At 33.2% G+C, this 18,803-nt stretch overlaps 1 protein-coding gene across 5 annotated transcripts in view; it reads right to left on the reverse strand.

Moving 5' to 3' along the window:
- Positions 1–17,665, reverse strand: part of LOC145296052 (ATP-dependent 6-phosphofructokinase-like) — a 224,438-nt gene extending 206,773 nt beyond the window's left edge. For 4 of the 5 annotated variants that reach the window (XM_080142108.1, XM_080142107.1, XM_080142111.1 and 1 more), the window contains exon 1: positions 17,356–17,664. In XM_080142108.1, the coding sequence (XP_079998234.1) occupies positions 17,356–17,530 (175 nt within the window). In that variant the 5' untranslated portion in view covers positions 17,531–17,664. Of the gene's footprint in view, positions 1–17,355 lie in introns of all 5 variants that reach the window. The other variant, XM_080142112.1, reaches the window with a different exon arrangement.
- Between the last annotated feature and the right edge of the window lie 1,138 nt (positions 17,666–18,803).

An 18,803-nucleotide genomic window follows, 5' to 3' on the forward strand; every position in this document is an offset into this window, starting at 1 on the left:
TTGCAATCTTCAAGGTGTTCATATTTAGGGAAAATGCAATTTCCTCCAATTTTCCATAAAAATTACTTTTAACTATGTAGTTTTCTACTTCATGAATTTTCGTAATCTTTTAATATGTTACTATTTTCAACATAAGTACTGTTGTTTTTTGCTTTAAACATCCTATTTAAAAAAAAAAAAAAAATCAATCTGTTGATTATCTTAAGCACCCTCGGTATTCTAGAATTTTATTCTATTTATTTACATATTTCAGTATGTTTTTAATTCGCAATGCTTTTCATAACAAAGCAGAAAACAGCATAAAAACATTTTTATCGCATTTTTTTTTTTTTAAACATTTACCGGATTTCTTTACTTTTCGCTTATAAAGTCAGTCTTCATTTTAGATTAATCAAGACCTCATGTTGGCTATCTTGTTGTTTTAACTTAAGCGCTTGGCACTACTTGCGCTTGAAACTTGATAAACACTTTAAAATAAGTTAAAATACAAAAACTTATCTAGCTAGGTAAAAGAGTAATTTATCTTGCTGTTAAGTTTGTGGTGTGTAAATTAAATAAATCGTTATATGGACTAAAACAAAGTGCACACAATTGGAATTTAACACTCCATAATTATTTAATAGAACAGGAATTCAAGCAATGTCCCGAAGACACGTGCAGGTATACCAAAAATGTAGGTAATAAATTGATTTTGTTTTTTTGGGTTGACGATATATTACTCGCCTCAAACTGTGACAACACTTTAAAAGACGTTAAAAATGAATTAAATAAAAATTTTTAAATGGCCGATCTTGGACGACTGTCATGGTTCCTCGGTATAAAATTTACCTGTGAAAATGAAACTATAACTATGAATCAATCACGATACATTGAAAAAATTCTGCTCAAGTTTGGAATGCAAGATTGCAAGTCGCGTTCAACTCCTGTTGAAATGGACATAAATAAAAATATAAGGACCGAAACAAAATCCATAGATAATCGAATATACAGGGAAATGGTAGGGAGCTTCATCTACTTGATGACCACAACTAGGCCTGACATGTTACATATGTTACTTTCTCAAAACTTATCGAACCCGACAATTTAGGACCTTAATCGTGCAAATTAAATCCTTCGTTACCTAAAAGGAATCAAGGAACAATCTATAATATTTAAAAAGTCTACACATCCTCTAAATTTAGAAGGATTTGGTAACATTTATTTGTTATATATTTACTTTTTGATTACTTTTTTTTGTTTATAATAAAATGCCCACATTTTATTATAAAGGTAAGGACCCCCCCCCTCTCCTGCTCAAAAGTAAATTTTAACCTTTTTAATTTTCAATAACTTTTTTTATTTTACATAGGAGTCACCACTTATCAAGGCCCGGGGGGCACTCAAGGATGCATGTACAGTAATCAATGGGATAATATTGTAGTAATTGTTAGTAATGGAGATTTGATAAATTGGAGTACTTAAGGGGGTCGTTTATCAGAAATTTGTTTATGTTGTACTTGAAGACATCCAAGTTGTAGTCAGATGGGAAACAGACAAACGGAAGAGAGTTCCACAGGTGTGCAGTTCTAAGAAAGAAGCTTTGTTCATGGAATCTATGTTTTGGTTTATGCACAGATAAAGAGTTGGGAAAATTATTGACAGTGATTTCAGCTAGATGGGTGTTTTTCATGGAAGATTGACAAGGGACAAGCACTTGCCATGGAAATAACGATAAAACAAAGACAGGCTCGCAATGTCTCTTCTGTGGGAGAGAGGTTGCAGGGAAGAGAAAAGGGCATTCACCACTAAGCTCCAAAGTCTATTTTGTACTCTGTCAAGGTAGGATAAGCTGTTTTTAGCAGCTCCTGTCCAGATATGGCAGGAGTACTTGGCTTTTATGTAGATAGAGAATTGCATCAGCAGTAAGATATCTGCTGGAGCGGTAGAAGGATCCCACTATTTTTCCAGTGAGTTTGGCAATAGATTTGATGTACGTGTTCCATTTCAGATCAGGAGTAAAAGTCAATCCCAGAAGCTTGTCAAAACATGGAGCCTCCCCAAGGCGAGAGCCATTCATTTCAATTGATGCCAGATGGGGATCAGAGCGTTAATGATGTAAAGATAGAAGCTTGGTTTTAGATGCATTAAAAATAACCAGCCACCTCTTTCCCCATGGTACCTAGCACTTAAGATCAGAGGAAAGAGAATCGGAGAGAACTTTGTTATTTACGGCCTTTAATGTGTTGCCATAGATGGTAGTATTATCAGCATAAATGTTAACGAATGATCTAAGTATGTGTTTTGAGAGATCATTGATGTAGATGAGAAAGAGAATTTGGCCCAGGATGGACCCCTGAGGGACTCAAGCATTAATACTGTGGGCCTCTAATTTCTGTTCATCAACCACTACTCTTATGAGTCTATCAGAGAGAAATGATTTAATAATTTTTTTTTTTTTACGTAGGCATCACAACTTATCAAGGCCAAGAGGTCATTCGAGAATAAGGGTTAAAGAGTGTACAGTAGAAATTGGACAATATAGTAATTGTTGGTAATGGAAATTCGGTAAATTTATTAACAAGTGGAACGGCTCATCAAGAACTTGTTTACGTTAGACTTGAAGACAACCATATTGTAGTCAGCTGGTAAGCAAGAAAACGGAAGACAATTCCACAGGCGTGCAGTTCTAAGAAAGAAGCTTTGTTCATGGAATCTACGTTTAGGTTTAGGCACATACAAAGAGTGGGGGAATTATTGATAGTGTTTGCAGCTAGACGAGTGTTTCTTGTGAAAGTTTGGCGAGAGGAGGCCATACACTGAAGCTCAGTCGAACACTTTCCATGAAAATAACGATGCAGCAGAGACAAACTCGCAAAATCTCTTCTGTGAGATAGAGGTTGCAGGGACAGGACATATCCTACGAGGATACAAAGTCTATTTTGAACTCTGTCAAGACAAGACAAGTCTTTTCTAGCAGCTCCTGCCCAGATGTGGCAACAGTATTCCATCCTTGGACGTACCTGGCTCTTATATAGATAGAGAATTGCATCAGTAGTGAGAGATCTACTGGATCGATAGAAGGATCCCACCATTTTTCCAGTGGCCTTGGCAACAGATTTGATGTACGTGTTCCATTTAAGATCAGGAGTAAAGGTCAAGTCCAGAAGCTTGTCAAAACTTGAGGTCTCCTCAAAACGAGAGCCATTCATTTCAATTGATGCCAGATGTGGGTCAGAACGTTGATGATGTAAAGAGAGAAGCTTGGTTTTAGATGCATTAAAAGTAATCAGCCACTCCTTTTCCCATTGTACCACGTGCTCAAGATCAGAGGAGAGAGAATCGGAGAGAACTTGGTTGTTTACTGTCTTAGATGTGCTACCATAAATGGTAGTGTCATCAGCATAAATGTCTACAAATGATTTAAGGATGTGATTTGGAAGATCATTAATGTAGATCAGGAAAAGAGTTGGGCCCAGGATTGACCCCTGAGGGACTCCAGCATTAATACTGTGAGCTTCTGATTTTTGCCCATCAACTACTACTCATATGAACCTGTCAGAAAGAAATGATTTAATAACTGAGAAGACATTTCCAGCTATAACATAGCTAGAGATCTTGTGAAGTAAACCTTTATGCCATACCCTATCAAAGGCCTTAGATACATCAAGAGCAATTGCCCTAGAAAGGTTGCCTCTGTCAAGAGATTCGCTAATCCTACGAGATATAACTGTAAGCACAGGAGACTTATTGGCCTGTACTGAGAGGGAGATGACCGATCACCTGAATTCTTAAATACAGGGCATACTGATGAGATTTTCCAGGGTGATAGGAAGGAATTCTTGAGACACTGTTTAAACAGTTTTGTATGTATGGGTGCTATTTCTGGTTGAAGTTTTTTGAGTACTATAATTGGAATACCGTCAGCGCCGGTTGCTTTACTGGAATCAAGGTTTTTAATTAGCTTGGCAACATCACGTACAGATATATGCACATCACAGCGTGTTTTCTCATACAGGAGGAAATATTGGGGGTTGGTGGCCTTGGTCGCAAAAGGTAGAATTCGCTGCAAAGTTCTTGGCAAAGACTTTGACTTTGTCTGATGCTGATGAGATTACCTCAGGTCCATTGATGATAGTTTTGATAGAGCACACCGGATTCTGTTTGCTATTTGCCAAAACTGGTAGGAACCAAGCCGCTGCTCAATTACTTTGGACTTGACGGACTGAGCATACAACTCTCTTGCATTCTTTATTGCTTTCTTACAATGGTTCCTGGCAGTCCTGAAAGTGGCTTTAGTTTCCATACATCTATTACGTTGGAAGCAGTGGAAAAAGTGATTTCTGTGCGCAATGACAGCAGCACATTCTGGAGAGAACCATGGCTGGCTGTTAGGTTTTAGTTGGAACTTTTTCGAGGATATGAAACAGTCTATACCTACAATTAACCATTCCCTCAGGTCTGATACCATAGAGGACACATCCTTTTTAAATATGGAACGCAGAGGTAGATCCGATATAAATGTACGGAAGCTATTCAAGTCAGCCTTAATGTATCGATATACTGTACGATGAAGAGGTACGTCTGGGGACTTATTACATTTCATTTTTATCTTAATTGATACAACAGAGTGGTCGGAAGATCCGAGAGGAGACAGAACAGAAACTGAACATAGTTCAGGGCAAGTTGTGAGAAAAAGGTCTAGTAGACTCGCATACTGGCCGTCATTGTCAGGCACATGAGTGGGTTCGTGAATAATCTGAGTGACGTCATAAGCAATGGAGAAATCATGACAGAACATGAGAAAACATTTCCAGTTAAACCGTAGCTGGAAATCTTGTGAAGTAGGCCTTTATGCCATACCTTACCAAAGGCCTTTGATATGTCAAGAGCAATTGCCCTAGAAAGAAAGCCTTTGTTGAGAGATTTACTAATCCTATGAGATATAACCGTTAGCACATCTGCTGTAGATCTAGCAGAACAGAAACCATATTGCATGTCACTAAGAAGGTTATTTCTGCTGAGGTTGACTACTTTATTTAATATGGATTGCAGCAACTTACTCATGACGCACAGGAGACTTATTGGTCTGTACTGAGAGGGAGATGACCTATCACCTGAATTCTTAAATACAGGGCATACTGATGAGGTTTTCCTGTGTTATAAACATGATAATATTAATAAGGTTATCTCCAAAATCAGTGGTCGGCAAAAATCAAGTTACTGGAAGTGGATATGGTTGATTATGGAATGGAAGCATATGAAAAACGAAACCATATATTTATTTCAAAAAATTAATTTAGTTTTAAAACACTTTGTGTGTTATCACAAAACAAGAACAAAAAAATAACACTTCTTGTATTATCACATAATAAAACAAAAGAAAATGTTCAATTTTTACATTTCTATAAAGTCTTTTGGAAATAATATTTTAAATATTTTTACACTTATTGTGTTAAGAAGAATATAAAAATAATTAGTATTATTAAATAAATTATCAAGACAGGTGCTTCTACACTATTAGAACAAAATTTTGTAGTCAATAAATGGAGTTTTCAGATAAAAAACAATGGTTTCTACTGATTTTATTTGTCAATTCTAATAAATTACAATGTTAGCTTTCAAATTATGCAATCGAAATTACTTGAATATTATTGAATCATTAAAAAAAAAACCCAACAACTTTAGTTGTGTTAGTAGGTGAAAAATTGTGGCCATCTTGTTTTTAGCAAATAAATCCAAACGAAAATTACCTCACTTTTGAACTCTCCTGTGTCTTACATGAGAAAATATGATCGTTTTCTTCAAATTCTATTTTCTACCTTATCAATTTTCATAATTTTTGGACACAGTCATCTTAAAAATATGAGAAATACGTAGATACCATTGTTTACATGTGAAATTCAGTTTTATGATTTCCGAAATTTCCTTCTCATAGTGTAGAAGCACCTTAAAATAATATTTAAAATTATTTCAGTTTTAAACCGCACTTCTTGTGTTATTGCGAAACAATAAAAAACTAATTTTCTATTTTTTTACATTTCTTTAAATAAAGGAAATAATTTACAGGTAGTCAGCAAGCTCCTTCACATCCGCTGTTTTTTTTTTTTATTTATTTACTTATTTTTATTGTGTTATCACAATAAAATATTTTAAACATTTATATACAAAAGTTTCTTAAAATGAATACCAGGAAGTGATGCAGCAAAGCATCTCACAAGTGTGGTTTAAAACTGAAATAATTTGATATAATAATTTATTAATACCAAATAATTATTTATGTAGAAATTTATGGATAAATAAAATGTACAAAAAAAAAAATGGATAAAAAACAATATAAGATTTACCTTTTGTAAAAGAACCAGATTTTTAATAACGAACTACACAGATGATAAAATTAATTTTAACCTCTTCTGTTGATACATGTATCTAAAGATAATGCTGCTTACAGACCTCCATACTTTTTTGGACAAATGCGCAAAATTTGATTATCACCCTCTATCATTAATCAAATCCAAACAAATTTTTTTTAGTCGGTTTTGCTTTTGTAATTTTCATTATCTCAAGAGTCATATTTTTTTTTTATTACATTTTCACCCTAAACAAGGCACATTGCCACTTTGATGTAGGGGGCTACTATCAGGGACCTAAATTGCATGGGTAATATGTAGGGAGTTTAGCAGCAAGATGTCTGCTCACATTACACTTGATCTTCTGCATGGCAGTACAGTTGGGGAAGCAGGACACCAGAAGAGAATTCCAATGGCTTGCAGTTCTGGGGTAACTGTGTAGGGGTGGGACTTTGCTGCTTGTCGGATTTGTCGGGGGTATTTTCGTCAAGGGGGTACAAGGGCTTGTATTTCATTGGAGCATCTACCATTAAAATACTTGTAAAACAGGCAGAGGGATGCAACATTTGGTCAATGGGATAGGGACTGAAGTTTAGATGACAGTTCGGGACTTATTAGGTTGGCGACTCTCTTTTGGACCCTGTCCAGGAGCGAGAGACTAGTAGCAGATGCACCAGCCCAAATGTGACAGCAGTACTCCATACATGGGCGAATGGTGGCTTTGTAGAGGTACAGGATACTTTCACGTGTAAGTAACTTTCTAGCACAATAGAGAGAGCCTACCTTCTTCGTCTACCTTAGCAATGATTTCAATGTATCATGTTTCCTATGAATGTTAAACCAAGAAGCTTAAACGAAGTGCTCTCAGGTAAAGTTTCTCTAGCCATAACTATTAGTGGTTGGTAAGGTTTCATGTAATTATTAAAAGAAACAAGCTTTGTCTTAGCAGCGTTGAACATTACCATCCATTTTTGATCCAATTCCATTACAGACCAAAGGTCTTCCTCTAGGGTTTCGGCTATTACCTTAGATATGTGCTCATTCATAAGTTTTCCCCACGTGCCTGCTATAGTGTGGTGTTGTCGGCAAATATACCCATCTCAGAGACAATTTCATCAGGTAAGTCGAATCTCAGAAATAACAAAGGTCCAAGAATCGATCCCTGAGGTACACCCGCATTTATATCAAAGTTTTTGGACGTACGCCCATCGAGGACAACCTGGATTCTTCTCTCATTTAAGAAGGATCTAATTCGTCCAGTAATACCATAGGATTTTATGTTCATCAGAAGACCATCGTGCCATACCCTGTCAAAAGCCTTAGATATATCTAGGGCTACTGCCCTCCCTTACCCTGCCTTATTCAGTGCTTGGTATAAATGTTCAGAGATTACAGTTAGATTATCTGCAGTAGAACGGGCTTGCCTAAATCCATATTGGTGGTTAGACAGAAGTTTAGCAGCTGTAAGGTGATGGACTAGAGCTTGATTAATTAAAGACTCAAATATTTTGGCGAAAAGAGGAAGGAAGCTAATTGGGCGATAATTTAATGGGTCAGCTCTTTCGCCAGAGGTTTTGAAAACTGGTACTACAGAATCAGTTTTCCAGCAGCCAGGAAAGCAAGATTCGTTAAGGCATTTGTTAAAGAGTTTAGAGAAAACAGCGGAGCATTTTTTTTAATAGCACAGCCGCGTTGAAGTCAGCTTTACATGCTTTTGAGGTGTCTAGGTTTTTTTATAATATCACGTACTTGGGAAGGTGTGATCTTCAGATCATCTACCATGGTTTCTGTATGCAGAGGAAAATCAGAGAGGGAATGGCTTGCTGGGTCCAAGGTAGAGTTTGAGGCAAACTGACGGGCAAATATGTTAGCTTTCCCAGTTGCTGTACAAACAACTTCATGAGTGTTGGATAGTCGGGGTATTGTCGATTGCCCATTATTTACTACACTATTATAGATTTTCCAGAAATCACGAGTTCCTAATTTCTGTGCTACGATGCGTTTCCTGGTGGTTTCAGTATATTCACTCTTAGCTGTTGCAACTTCTTTCTTGCAATTATTTCTAGCTTCTATATACTTTTTATATTCTATATTATATGAATATTTTTATTATTGGAAACCTGTTATATCAAAAAATCTGTTTAAACTTCATATGGCATAATATTTGAAATTGATATCATTTAAAGGTTTTTAAAAATAATTATTTAGAATTCTGTTTTTTGGTTGTTCTAATTCAAACAATTATATTACCGAGAAAAATAATTATAAAGAAAAAGTATTTATCTTTTTTTTTTTAACATAATAATATTGATTTTATGTCCAATCTTATTTACAACTTTAAGGTGAGTGAAAAAAATAGCAGGATTTTTATATATATATATATATATATGTATATATATATATATAACTATTTTTTAATTATTTGATCTTTTCAGCTTTAAAAAATGTTGAAATTTTTATCGACCTACATTTATTTTGTTTAATTTTCGTAACATGAAATATGGGGGGGGGGGTAGAACACCTAAAAAATAAAAATATAAAAATTCCTCTAATATATTTAACGAAACCTACTTTGGTACTCGTACAGTTTAATCAAGACATTAAAAAATGAAAATATCGAAAAAAGGTTATATTGTACGTATTCGTTATGGAACAAAGTGCTCTGAAAAAAAATTCACTTAATCTTATCAAGTAGTTTTTATTTTACAGCGAAAAAACAATTTGTTATGATACCCAGCAAAAGGTTCGAGTTTTAGGAAGAAAAACTAATAATAAAGATGGGGAGGGAGTGTCGGTGAACTGGAATTATCTCCCCATGGCATGTACAACAAATTTCATAATGGCTGACTTCAATACGCTCTCATAAAAAAACGTATTTTTCTGCTGTAAAAGAAAAACTACTTGATCAAATTTAATGAAATTTTTTTTCAGAGATCTTCAGTCCAAAACGGATACGTACAATATAACCTTTTTTTTGATATTTGCACTTTTTTAATGTCGTGATTGAACTGTACAAGTGCCCTACTTTTATTATGTAAGTAATAATGAATAAAGTAATAATGAATAAATATCGAAAATTTCAGGAAAATATCACAATTATTTGATTTTTTGCTAGATTTTTAAAACATGGCTAAAAAACGTCACTACATAGGAACGTTGTTTTAAAGCATGCATCGATAATCTAAACACAATTTTTGTCTCGCATTTTCATTATTTTTGTGGGGACCCTGCGTAAACGTTTGCTTTCCAAGAACCGCTCCCTTAGCAGATGCGCAGGTCCGTGGAAAACTTTTTCAGGCCAAAAAAAAAAAAAAAAAAAAAAAAAAAAATGCCAAAGAAAATGCCGAATTGATTTTAAACTCCAAACTGTTACACGTACTAAATAAAATAAATTTAGAATGAAATAAAATAAAAATTTCAAATGAATCAAAATCAAAATAATTTAAAATGAACAAATAAAATAAAAAGGTACTTATACAGTTTAATGACGACATTAAAAAATGGAAATATTGAAAAAAATTTTTTTGTACGTACCTGTTATAGACTGAAGTTCTTTGAAAAAAAATTTCACTTCATTTGATCAAGTAGTTTTTTTTTACAGCGAAAAACAATTATTTATCACGACGACGTCAACGTGCCCATTTTGGAAATGTACCTAGCAGAATACCTCCATTTTAGGCCAGATTTCGCAATCTAGCCTTTTTTTTTTTCGCCAGAATGAGATGCGCACATCTGCAATTTTTTTCCGTTTTTTTTTTTATTTTTAAAGCAGAATACGATTGAATATGCCAAGAAATTGAAGAATGCAAAGAACTGAAGAATTTTTTACGCGATTATTTTCGAAACATGCGCAGTAGTGTTTACCGATGTATTGGAAAATTCAAAATGGTGCCCGACACTCTCTTTAACATGGTAAGTTTGGGAAAAGGTGTTATAAATAATAAACTACACAAAATACTATTTAAAAAACACCGAATATATGTCAACTTATGTCACGGTAATATATATTGAGCGAATTTCTAACAGTACTTTGTCTAGTTTATTATTTATAACGTCTTTCCTGAAGTTACTGTGTTAAAGAGAGACTCTGGCGCCATTTTGAATTTTCCAATACATCGGTAAACACTGTATGCTTTTCGAGCTGAATAAACATGTTACATTGAATAAAAACACTAAAAACATATCCATATACAGTAATACAAACCCTAAGTTTGTTTTTTTTAATTCGAAAATTTCGGTTGCATATTTCTAATTTTTCTAATATTTTATTTTTATTTTCTTCTGTTACAAATTAAAAAAAAAAAAAAACACTCCAAAAATGGCATCTGTCTTCAAAAAAAAAAAAAAAAATTCTCATTCTGGTGGGAAAAAAAAAGGGCTAGATTGGCCTAAAATGGAGGTATTCTGCTATGTAGGGCAGTTACCGGCCCTTGGGGAAAGCTACCTGCCCTTGGGGAATTCCTGGGCGCTGCAATAACATTTCCAAAATGGCCACCTTGACGTCGTCGTGATAAATAATTGTTTTTCGCTGTAAAAAAAAAACTACTTGATCAAATGAAGTGAAATTTTTTTTCGAAGAACTTCAGTCTATAACAGGTACGTACAAAAAAAATTTTTTTCAATATTTCCATTTTTTAATGTCGTCATTAAACTGTATAAGTACCAATAAAAAGTACAAAATAAAAGTATAAATGAAATTTACTCAAAGAAAAAAAAAACAAAACAGAAAACACGCTCTATAGAAAAAAAGTGAAAGAAATGTAGTTGTGAAATGAAATAAAATAGCGCATGAAAAAAGTTAAAGAAATTTAGTTTAGATATTGATTTCAATTTGTACATGGACCACTGACAGGGGGGGGCAGTTTGGCTTTTTTAATGCCAAATTTAACGAATTTGGCTTTTTTAAAAGCAGTTTGGCCTTCAAAATTTCTGTTTGGCCTTTTTTCTAATTTGGCTTAAACTTTGGCCTTTTTCTGATCATTTTATGTAAATATTTTATAATAGTAATTATTAAAGAAAAAGACATAATTAAGTAATTTAAAAAGTAGTTCGGATGTCGAAACTTGCAAGTTTTTTAATTTTGGCTTTTTTTTTTTTTTTTTCTCAATTGGATGAGAAAAACAGCCCCGGAATCAACATCTGCTAACATTTGTCATTAGAGGAAAAATGAGCTAAAGGAATCTTACACCTAAATGTTTAAGGAACCTCTCAGAGAGTTCACAGTGGAGTATGAAACCGTTCTGGAGAGATTCTTTTTAGTACTGGTTTAGTGCTGGCACCTTGGCTTTGTCCTGTCAAGTCACCCCGTCCGGTCACTGAGTTATTTCTCCTCTGAAATAATTAATGTTTTTAATTTTTCGTTTGGAATTCTTTAAACCTAGTACTTTGAAATTAATTGAATCAATTTATTTTCAATTTATGGAAATTTGAAAACTTATAACTGTTAAATCATCTTTTAAATAGCTATTTAAAGTTGTATTTAAAAAGAAATGTTTAAAAATAATCTTATACTTTTCCTGAGTAAGTCTCAAAAGTTTCTTTAAAAATCAATAATTATAGATTTTCTAACTATCTTGGATTAATAAACGCATTTGTCTTAATAATGATGCATAAATTTTCTTGGAAACAAAATCTACTTTTAGAGTTATGACTAAAATTAAATTTATCAATATTTTAGAGATATTTTAAGTTGATACCTCCCACCCCCTGAGTAAGTTTGGTATTGTGGCGACTGAAATAATTCTTCTCTAAGAATATAGTAGACAAATAGGAACTTATGTACAAACTGTACCAATAAAAATGGCATGGGAAAATTGGCACTAGTAAAATGGTAAAATTGGTTAAATATGGAAAAATAAATAGCAGGAGTGAAAGATATAGAGAATAAGTTTATGAAAGTCTTGGGTGCAATGTATGAAGGGAAAACATTAAGAAGTTTGGTAAATTAAAAATAAATCATATCTATATTTAAAAGTAGATGTGGAGTCCCAGCTAATAACCAATTACCTTTCAATCTCGCCGCCATCTTAGAAATCTGTCGATTTATTCATTTTAATGTTTTCTTCAGATTTCATAGATGCTAACTCCAAAGCATTTAACCTTATATATGCACACATTAACAACATGCCACTACCCCCCCCCAAAAAAAACAAAAACAAACCCTGAAAAAAAAAAAAAAAAATGATACCTGTACATTTTTTTTTTTTCGATTTTTTTTTTTTTTTCGGTTTATCGAACGTTATTTGATACTATTTTTTGTTTTCTTTTACACTGCCATCCCTCCATTTTTCTTTTGTTGGTTTATAGTATTTCCGGGTGGGTATCCTGACAACGATAATCAAGGTTACATTTGGGGCAAATACTTTAACAACCTCCCCCCCTCACAAAATGGCCGTTAGTCCTTATGTTGATTTACTTCCTGTGGAGTATTTTGTTTACTCCTCTTTTCCTGACTCTTTATCAACACTGCACATACATTACCTTTGTTTATATTCTTAACTCCACCTTCACACTTTTCTTTAAAATGCCGATTTTTAAAGGTTTTCAACTATGCTGATTAAGAAAATCTTATTTATATTTGGCAGATACAAGTAGTTTTCGAGATATAAAGACCTGTATTATGCATTTTAAATTAGTGGCGGCCAGATTTGTACGCACGCGCGAGAAATAAATTTAATTCTCTCCGACCGACACTGCCACCCCCAATTTTTTTGTTGGTCTATAATATTTGCGGGTGGGTATCCTGACAACGATCATCAAGGTTAAATTTTGGGGCAAATATTTTTACCCCCCACACACACACACAAAATGGGGTGCCTAGTCTGATAGCCGTTCTTAACATGGGGAAGTTGGAGAGTTTATTCTGAAAGCCGTTCTTAACATTGGGAGGTTAGGGGAGTCCATTCTGAAAGTCGTTCTTAACATGAGGAGGTTGGGTGTGTCTATTCCGAAGTCGTTCTTAACATGAGCAGGTTGGGGTTGGCCAACAACAACAACCACCATACTTCAATTTTTTAAAGGGGGAGGGATGATTCCACTGGGCAACACCAGTTAACGGGTCCTGCTAGTATTTAAAGAATTTAAGTTAATAATCTTGTGAAAAACACAATTTATCTTCTTTCGTAGAAGAAATTCTGGTTACTCTTAAAATGCTATCCTGTTAGAAATGGGTAATCACCGTATGTAAAATTTATATGCGAGACTGATCTCTCACTGTAAATTCTAAATTAATTGTTTTACCCAATTTTTTCAAGATATTCAAACGTAATTGTCTAAAAAAGTAGATCTTTTATTTTTGGGGGATGGGCGCACCTTAGAGTTCTCATCTACAAATTTACCAACTTTTCCTTAAATTATTTAATATGAAAATAGTACTAAATATTCTTTAACGTTTTCTTGTATAATGTTAAAAATATATAAGCTGCAGAATGTATTGTAATGAAATTATTTGCCTAAATATTAAAAATAAAACCGTTCCCTATTAAATCAAAACCGAAAAATATGTTTGGAGAGGAAGCAAAGCATAACTGTTAAAAGTACACTTTTCTTTAATTTTCAATTTGGCCTTTTTTTTTACCTAAAAAATGTGGCATCACATTTGAATGTGACCTTTTTGGCCTTTTTTCCTGAAAAATTTAGCTTCAAACATTTATTATAGTCTGGCAACCCTGTCACTGAAAACCTGCGCATGTCTTAAGGGAGTGGTTCTTGGAAAGCAAACGTTTGCCAAGGGTCCACACTCCTCATCAAGTGCCAAAAAAATATTATGAATCAAATTTAATTAAAGAAATTCATAAAAATAAAATAAATACACGCTCGATTGAAAAAAAAAAGAAAAAAGAAAAAAGTGTATGATACGAAGAAAGTGAAAGAAAACCTCAGGGAGCAACCATTAAATTAAAACCCGTTTACGTAGGGTCCACGTTCTCTGTGAAGTGCCGACTGCCGCGAAACGTTTATTGCTAATCGTCTTTTTCTTCTTTGTTTCAGGATGATAATTCAACAAGATTCACAATTTTGTTTCAGGTTTTATTCATATCCGGGTTCGTTCAAAAACTTATATTTCGTTTGATAATTTAATAAAGGCGGACGTACAAGAGTGCGGCTGCGGCCCCTCTAGCGAAATCGCCTCGGCTCCGACGTTGTACGCAGTTCGTTCAAGGGAGTGGTTATTATTCCGAAAAGGAAAGAAATTTTGGCGTGTATGACCTTTTTATTATTATTTTGGCTTGAATTTTGCGTTTTTCGGATTATTTTGTTATGTTTTTTTTTGTTTTTTTTTGGGGGGGGGATATTTGGGGAGGGGCGTGTTTTTTGTTTTCGGGATGGATACATTCTTTTTGGTCGTGTTTTTTGTTTGGATGGATTTTTTTTTCTTGTGTTTTTTTTTTGGAGGGGATATTTTTTTGTTTAGCCGTGTTGTTCTTTTGGGGGGGGGATAAACATTTTGGGGGGGATATTTGGGGGGGGCGTGTTTTTTGTTTTCGGGATGGATACATTCTTTTTGGTCGTGTTTTTTGTTTGGATGGATTTTTTTTTTCTTGTGTTTTTTTTGGGGGGGGATATTTTTTTGTTTAGCCGTGTTGTTCTTTTGGGGGGGGGATAAACATTTCAATTTAGCTTGAACTTGGCGATTTTCGGATTATTTTGTTAATGTTTTTTTAACCGGTGCGGAGGGGGGGGCGTATGGGCACAAGTTCCAAACATTTAAAAACATTAGAAACACTTCAAACATTGGGGAGGCATTTAAACCATTAAAAAAATCACATTTTTTTTTTGAATTGTCAAGATTCATTTTTTCCAGTAATATCGGTTTACCAAGTTTCTGGAAGTAATAAAATTTATTACTAATAAATGATAATTTTAGTTCAATTTAACGTTTCCGGAAGTAATAAATGTTAATTTTGGTAAATTTATTCTTTCCCTTTCTGGAAGCAATCGTTCGGCCATAATGATGTCTCCCCTAGATTTGGATAGCAAGTGCGCAAAAAAAAAAATGGCGTCTCTAATTTCGGCAATAAAGTGTAGAAGCACCAAACTTGGAAATACGATTTTAAAAAATAGCGCGGATCACTGACTGCACTAGCACCTCCAAGTTTAATTAAAGTTTTATGGGTTTTTTTTTATTCAATTGTAAGGTTAAAGTACAGATTAGGTATAAAACACGCTCCCCTCCCCATGTTAAGAATGGCTTTTTAAATAATAACGTTATTATTTCAGCACAGATCATGAAGCATGATGGAGTACCGTTTAATTTTATTTATTTTATGCTTCGGTCACAGTTTAAAATACTGATTTCTACCTTTGATTTTGACGACAGGTGACCGAAAAAAATAATGACGTCTCCATTTTTGGCGATAAACTGTAGAAGTACCGACAGTTTCAAATAAAATTCCCATTCATTTTCTCTCTCTCTCTCCCTCTCTCTCTCTCCTTTTTAAGACTCTCTTTGTAATTGTAATAAAACAAAGAAATTAAAGGATTGTTTTTTCTCTCGTATTTATAAGTTTCATCATGTAAAAATCTTGTTAAATGAACCTGAACCTCTACGATCTGTTCAGTATCTGTTGTACAAATTTGACAAGCCAGAAAGTGGGTGCTCATTTTAAGTAAAATTTACACGGAAAAGTGATTACCTACTTTTAAAAAAAGTAATTTCTTCATATCATGAAAACTAGTTTTTTTTTGCGTCGGAAACGGTTAGCAGATTCGTTTTTAGCACACCGAAATCTACAAAAAAATAAATAAATAAATAAAATTGTTCTATACGAACGTGAGACGGGCCTTAAAGTAAAATTTTACCAAAAAAAATGTTACTTTAATAAATAGAAGATTTTTTTAATCTCAAGATATTTGTACACACATGCAGAGAGTGATCCGTGCTGAAATAATAACGTTATTATTTTAAAATCCAACTCTTAACATGGGGAGGGTGTTTTGTACCTTACAATTGGATTAAAATTATATATATATATATTATAAAAGTTTAATTAAACGTGGAAATACGATTTAAAAAATAGCGCGGATCAGTAAGTGCATTAGCACCCAATGGCGAAGAGAAACGAAAAAAAAAATTGAATCGAACTAAACCTAAAGCTTAGAATTCATTTAGGGTTAGGTTAAGGTTAAAAAAAAAACAGTTGTTCAAATTCTGTGGTGAATACTGCTATTAGAAATCGTTTCGCTTGAAAATAAATATTTTCATCTAACGAGAAACGAAGGAATTGGTATTCATTGCTTCCGATAATCAGAGACTAAAAGCATTAATATGCGTCATTGCCGATATTTATATCTTGAAAGCTTTTAGTTTAGTAATTAATCTTCAGTAATCAAAAAAAATTTAAAAAGAAAGATAAAAAGATGTAGAAAAATATCTAAGAGTATCTTAAGAAAGTGTCCTTGAGTTTTAAAATAGGCAAGGCCAAGGTTGTCAGTGTAAAGTAATAATAATAATTATTAAATGAGCGATATTTTAAATCGGTAAACCTGAATTTTATCTTTAAATCTTACATGTAAAAAGAAAATACAATATATTGAAAAATATATACGGAATATTTTTTTTTTTTTTTTTTTTTTTTAAAAACGTTCTGTGCTTGCAGGTGTCATAAAGGTTGTTATAGCAGACGCTAAATATTTCTTAGCTGGTCACAGTTAAAAGTGATTTTTAATTGAATTCTTAACTGACAAGTTGCCCTTTGCTTATTATTATTAGTAGTAGTAGTATTAACAGATTAATTGTGAAGACGAGCCAAACTAAAATAGACTCGTCCGGAAAAATAATATATATATATATATATATATATATATATATATATATATATATATATATATATATATATATATATATATATATATATATATATAAAATAAAAAAATATATATATATATATATAAAAGCGACAGAACAAAGACGTCATTTAAAAATTGAGAATTGGATGGGAGGAAGACATTTATAGAATAAAATAGGAAAATTTAATCATTTATCCAGTATTTTTTTTTAATGCTATACATTGTTGTTACTATTGATTACCTTGCGCATCTCCGCCACTGGTGAAGACACCAATGGCCCTCCCCTGATAAGATCCTTTCTCCACATAAACACCTTCTTTGCCAGGAACCGCCATCACGCTGTCGTTACGACCGAAGACTGGCTTCACATTCGTTAAGACACCCCTCGGCTGGGTATCAATCTCTCTTTTTGCCATTTTTGGGGGCAAAAGCAAAGAGTGGTTGAAAACAAAGTGATCTTCCACCAACCAACAATCAGCAGCTTTTTGGCTGCGTTCAAGTCAGGTTCGCCTTCGCGTTTGCAAGCGACCTTCAGCAAGTGTTACCTTCAGATGTGAAGGTCACGGCGAAAATTGCCGAACGCTATGCGCGCCGTTCGGCAATTTTCGTAAGTATGTAAAAATTAAAATAAACAACAAAAGCGAAAAAAAAATGTTTTTCTCTCTTTCTCAAGCAAATTTTCTAAACTTACAGTTTGTTGTTTGGAAAAGTGATTAAATAAACAAGCCTTAAACACTAAGAATTTATTTTAAATAAACTCTTGGTGTCATTTTAAAGTAATAGTCTCATTTACTTTTCAGCCTCGCTAAAGATGCATTCGTTCTGTAGTTTTTAACGTACTCATATTTATTGATCCGTGCTGAAATAATAACGTTATTATTTAAAAAGCCATTCTTAACACGGGGAGGGTGTTTTGTATCTATTCTGTACTTTAACCTTACAATTGAATAATAAAAAAAAAAAACTTCAAATAAACATTGAAATACGATTTTAAAAAATAGCCTGGATCGGTATTTAATCTTTTTAGAAAACTAGTATTTTGTTTTGCTAGAAAAACAATCTCTACGACAATTATCACATATTTGAAAAGAACGGAAAATTTTGTGTAAGTTTTCAGCGTCCCAGATTTTCTTTTCATAAACATAATTTTACATGGTTTGCAGATTTTAAAATTTTGTACCTATTTACAATGCTTCCCCACGGGACAGAGTTAGACATCAGGGTCGTTTTTTAACGCGGAGAAAAGGTACAAAAATAAAAAAATTGTCTCAGTCGTGAAGGGGTCTTCCTCCACTGACAGAGAACAAGAAATGGAAGTGCAGCATCTGAAGAACAGATACTACAGTTTGATCTTGGCCAAAAGGCCTAGTAATTTTAAAATTTTATAGCAAAGTTAAAAAAAACATTATTCAAGATTTTAAATTTTTTTTCAAAAAAAAACATTTTGTATAGGAATAAAAATACACATCACTCAATAAAAAAACTTTAAAAAAGGTTAATTTGTAGTTTAGCGGAGTAAATTATTTGACAGACATAAAATCATAAAAAAAACTTTTTTTTTTTGTAAAACAGAACCAAAGACTGAATTAAAACCAAAAAAAGTTTAATTTTTATTATTTTTTATCATTTTTTATTAGATTAAATGTATGACAAAAAAATTGGCCTTTTAGATTGGCATTTTTAAGGCCA

This window comes from Euprymna scolopes, chromosome 16 (assembly GCF_053919585.1).
Source record: "Euprymna scolopes isolate OS-2025 chromosome 16, ASM5391958v1, whole genome shotgun sequence".
Classification (NCBI taxonomy): Eukaryota; Metazoa; Mollusca; class Cephalopoda; order Sepiida; family Sepiolidae; genus Euprymna; species Euprymna scolopes.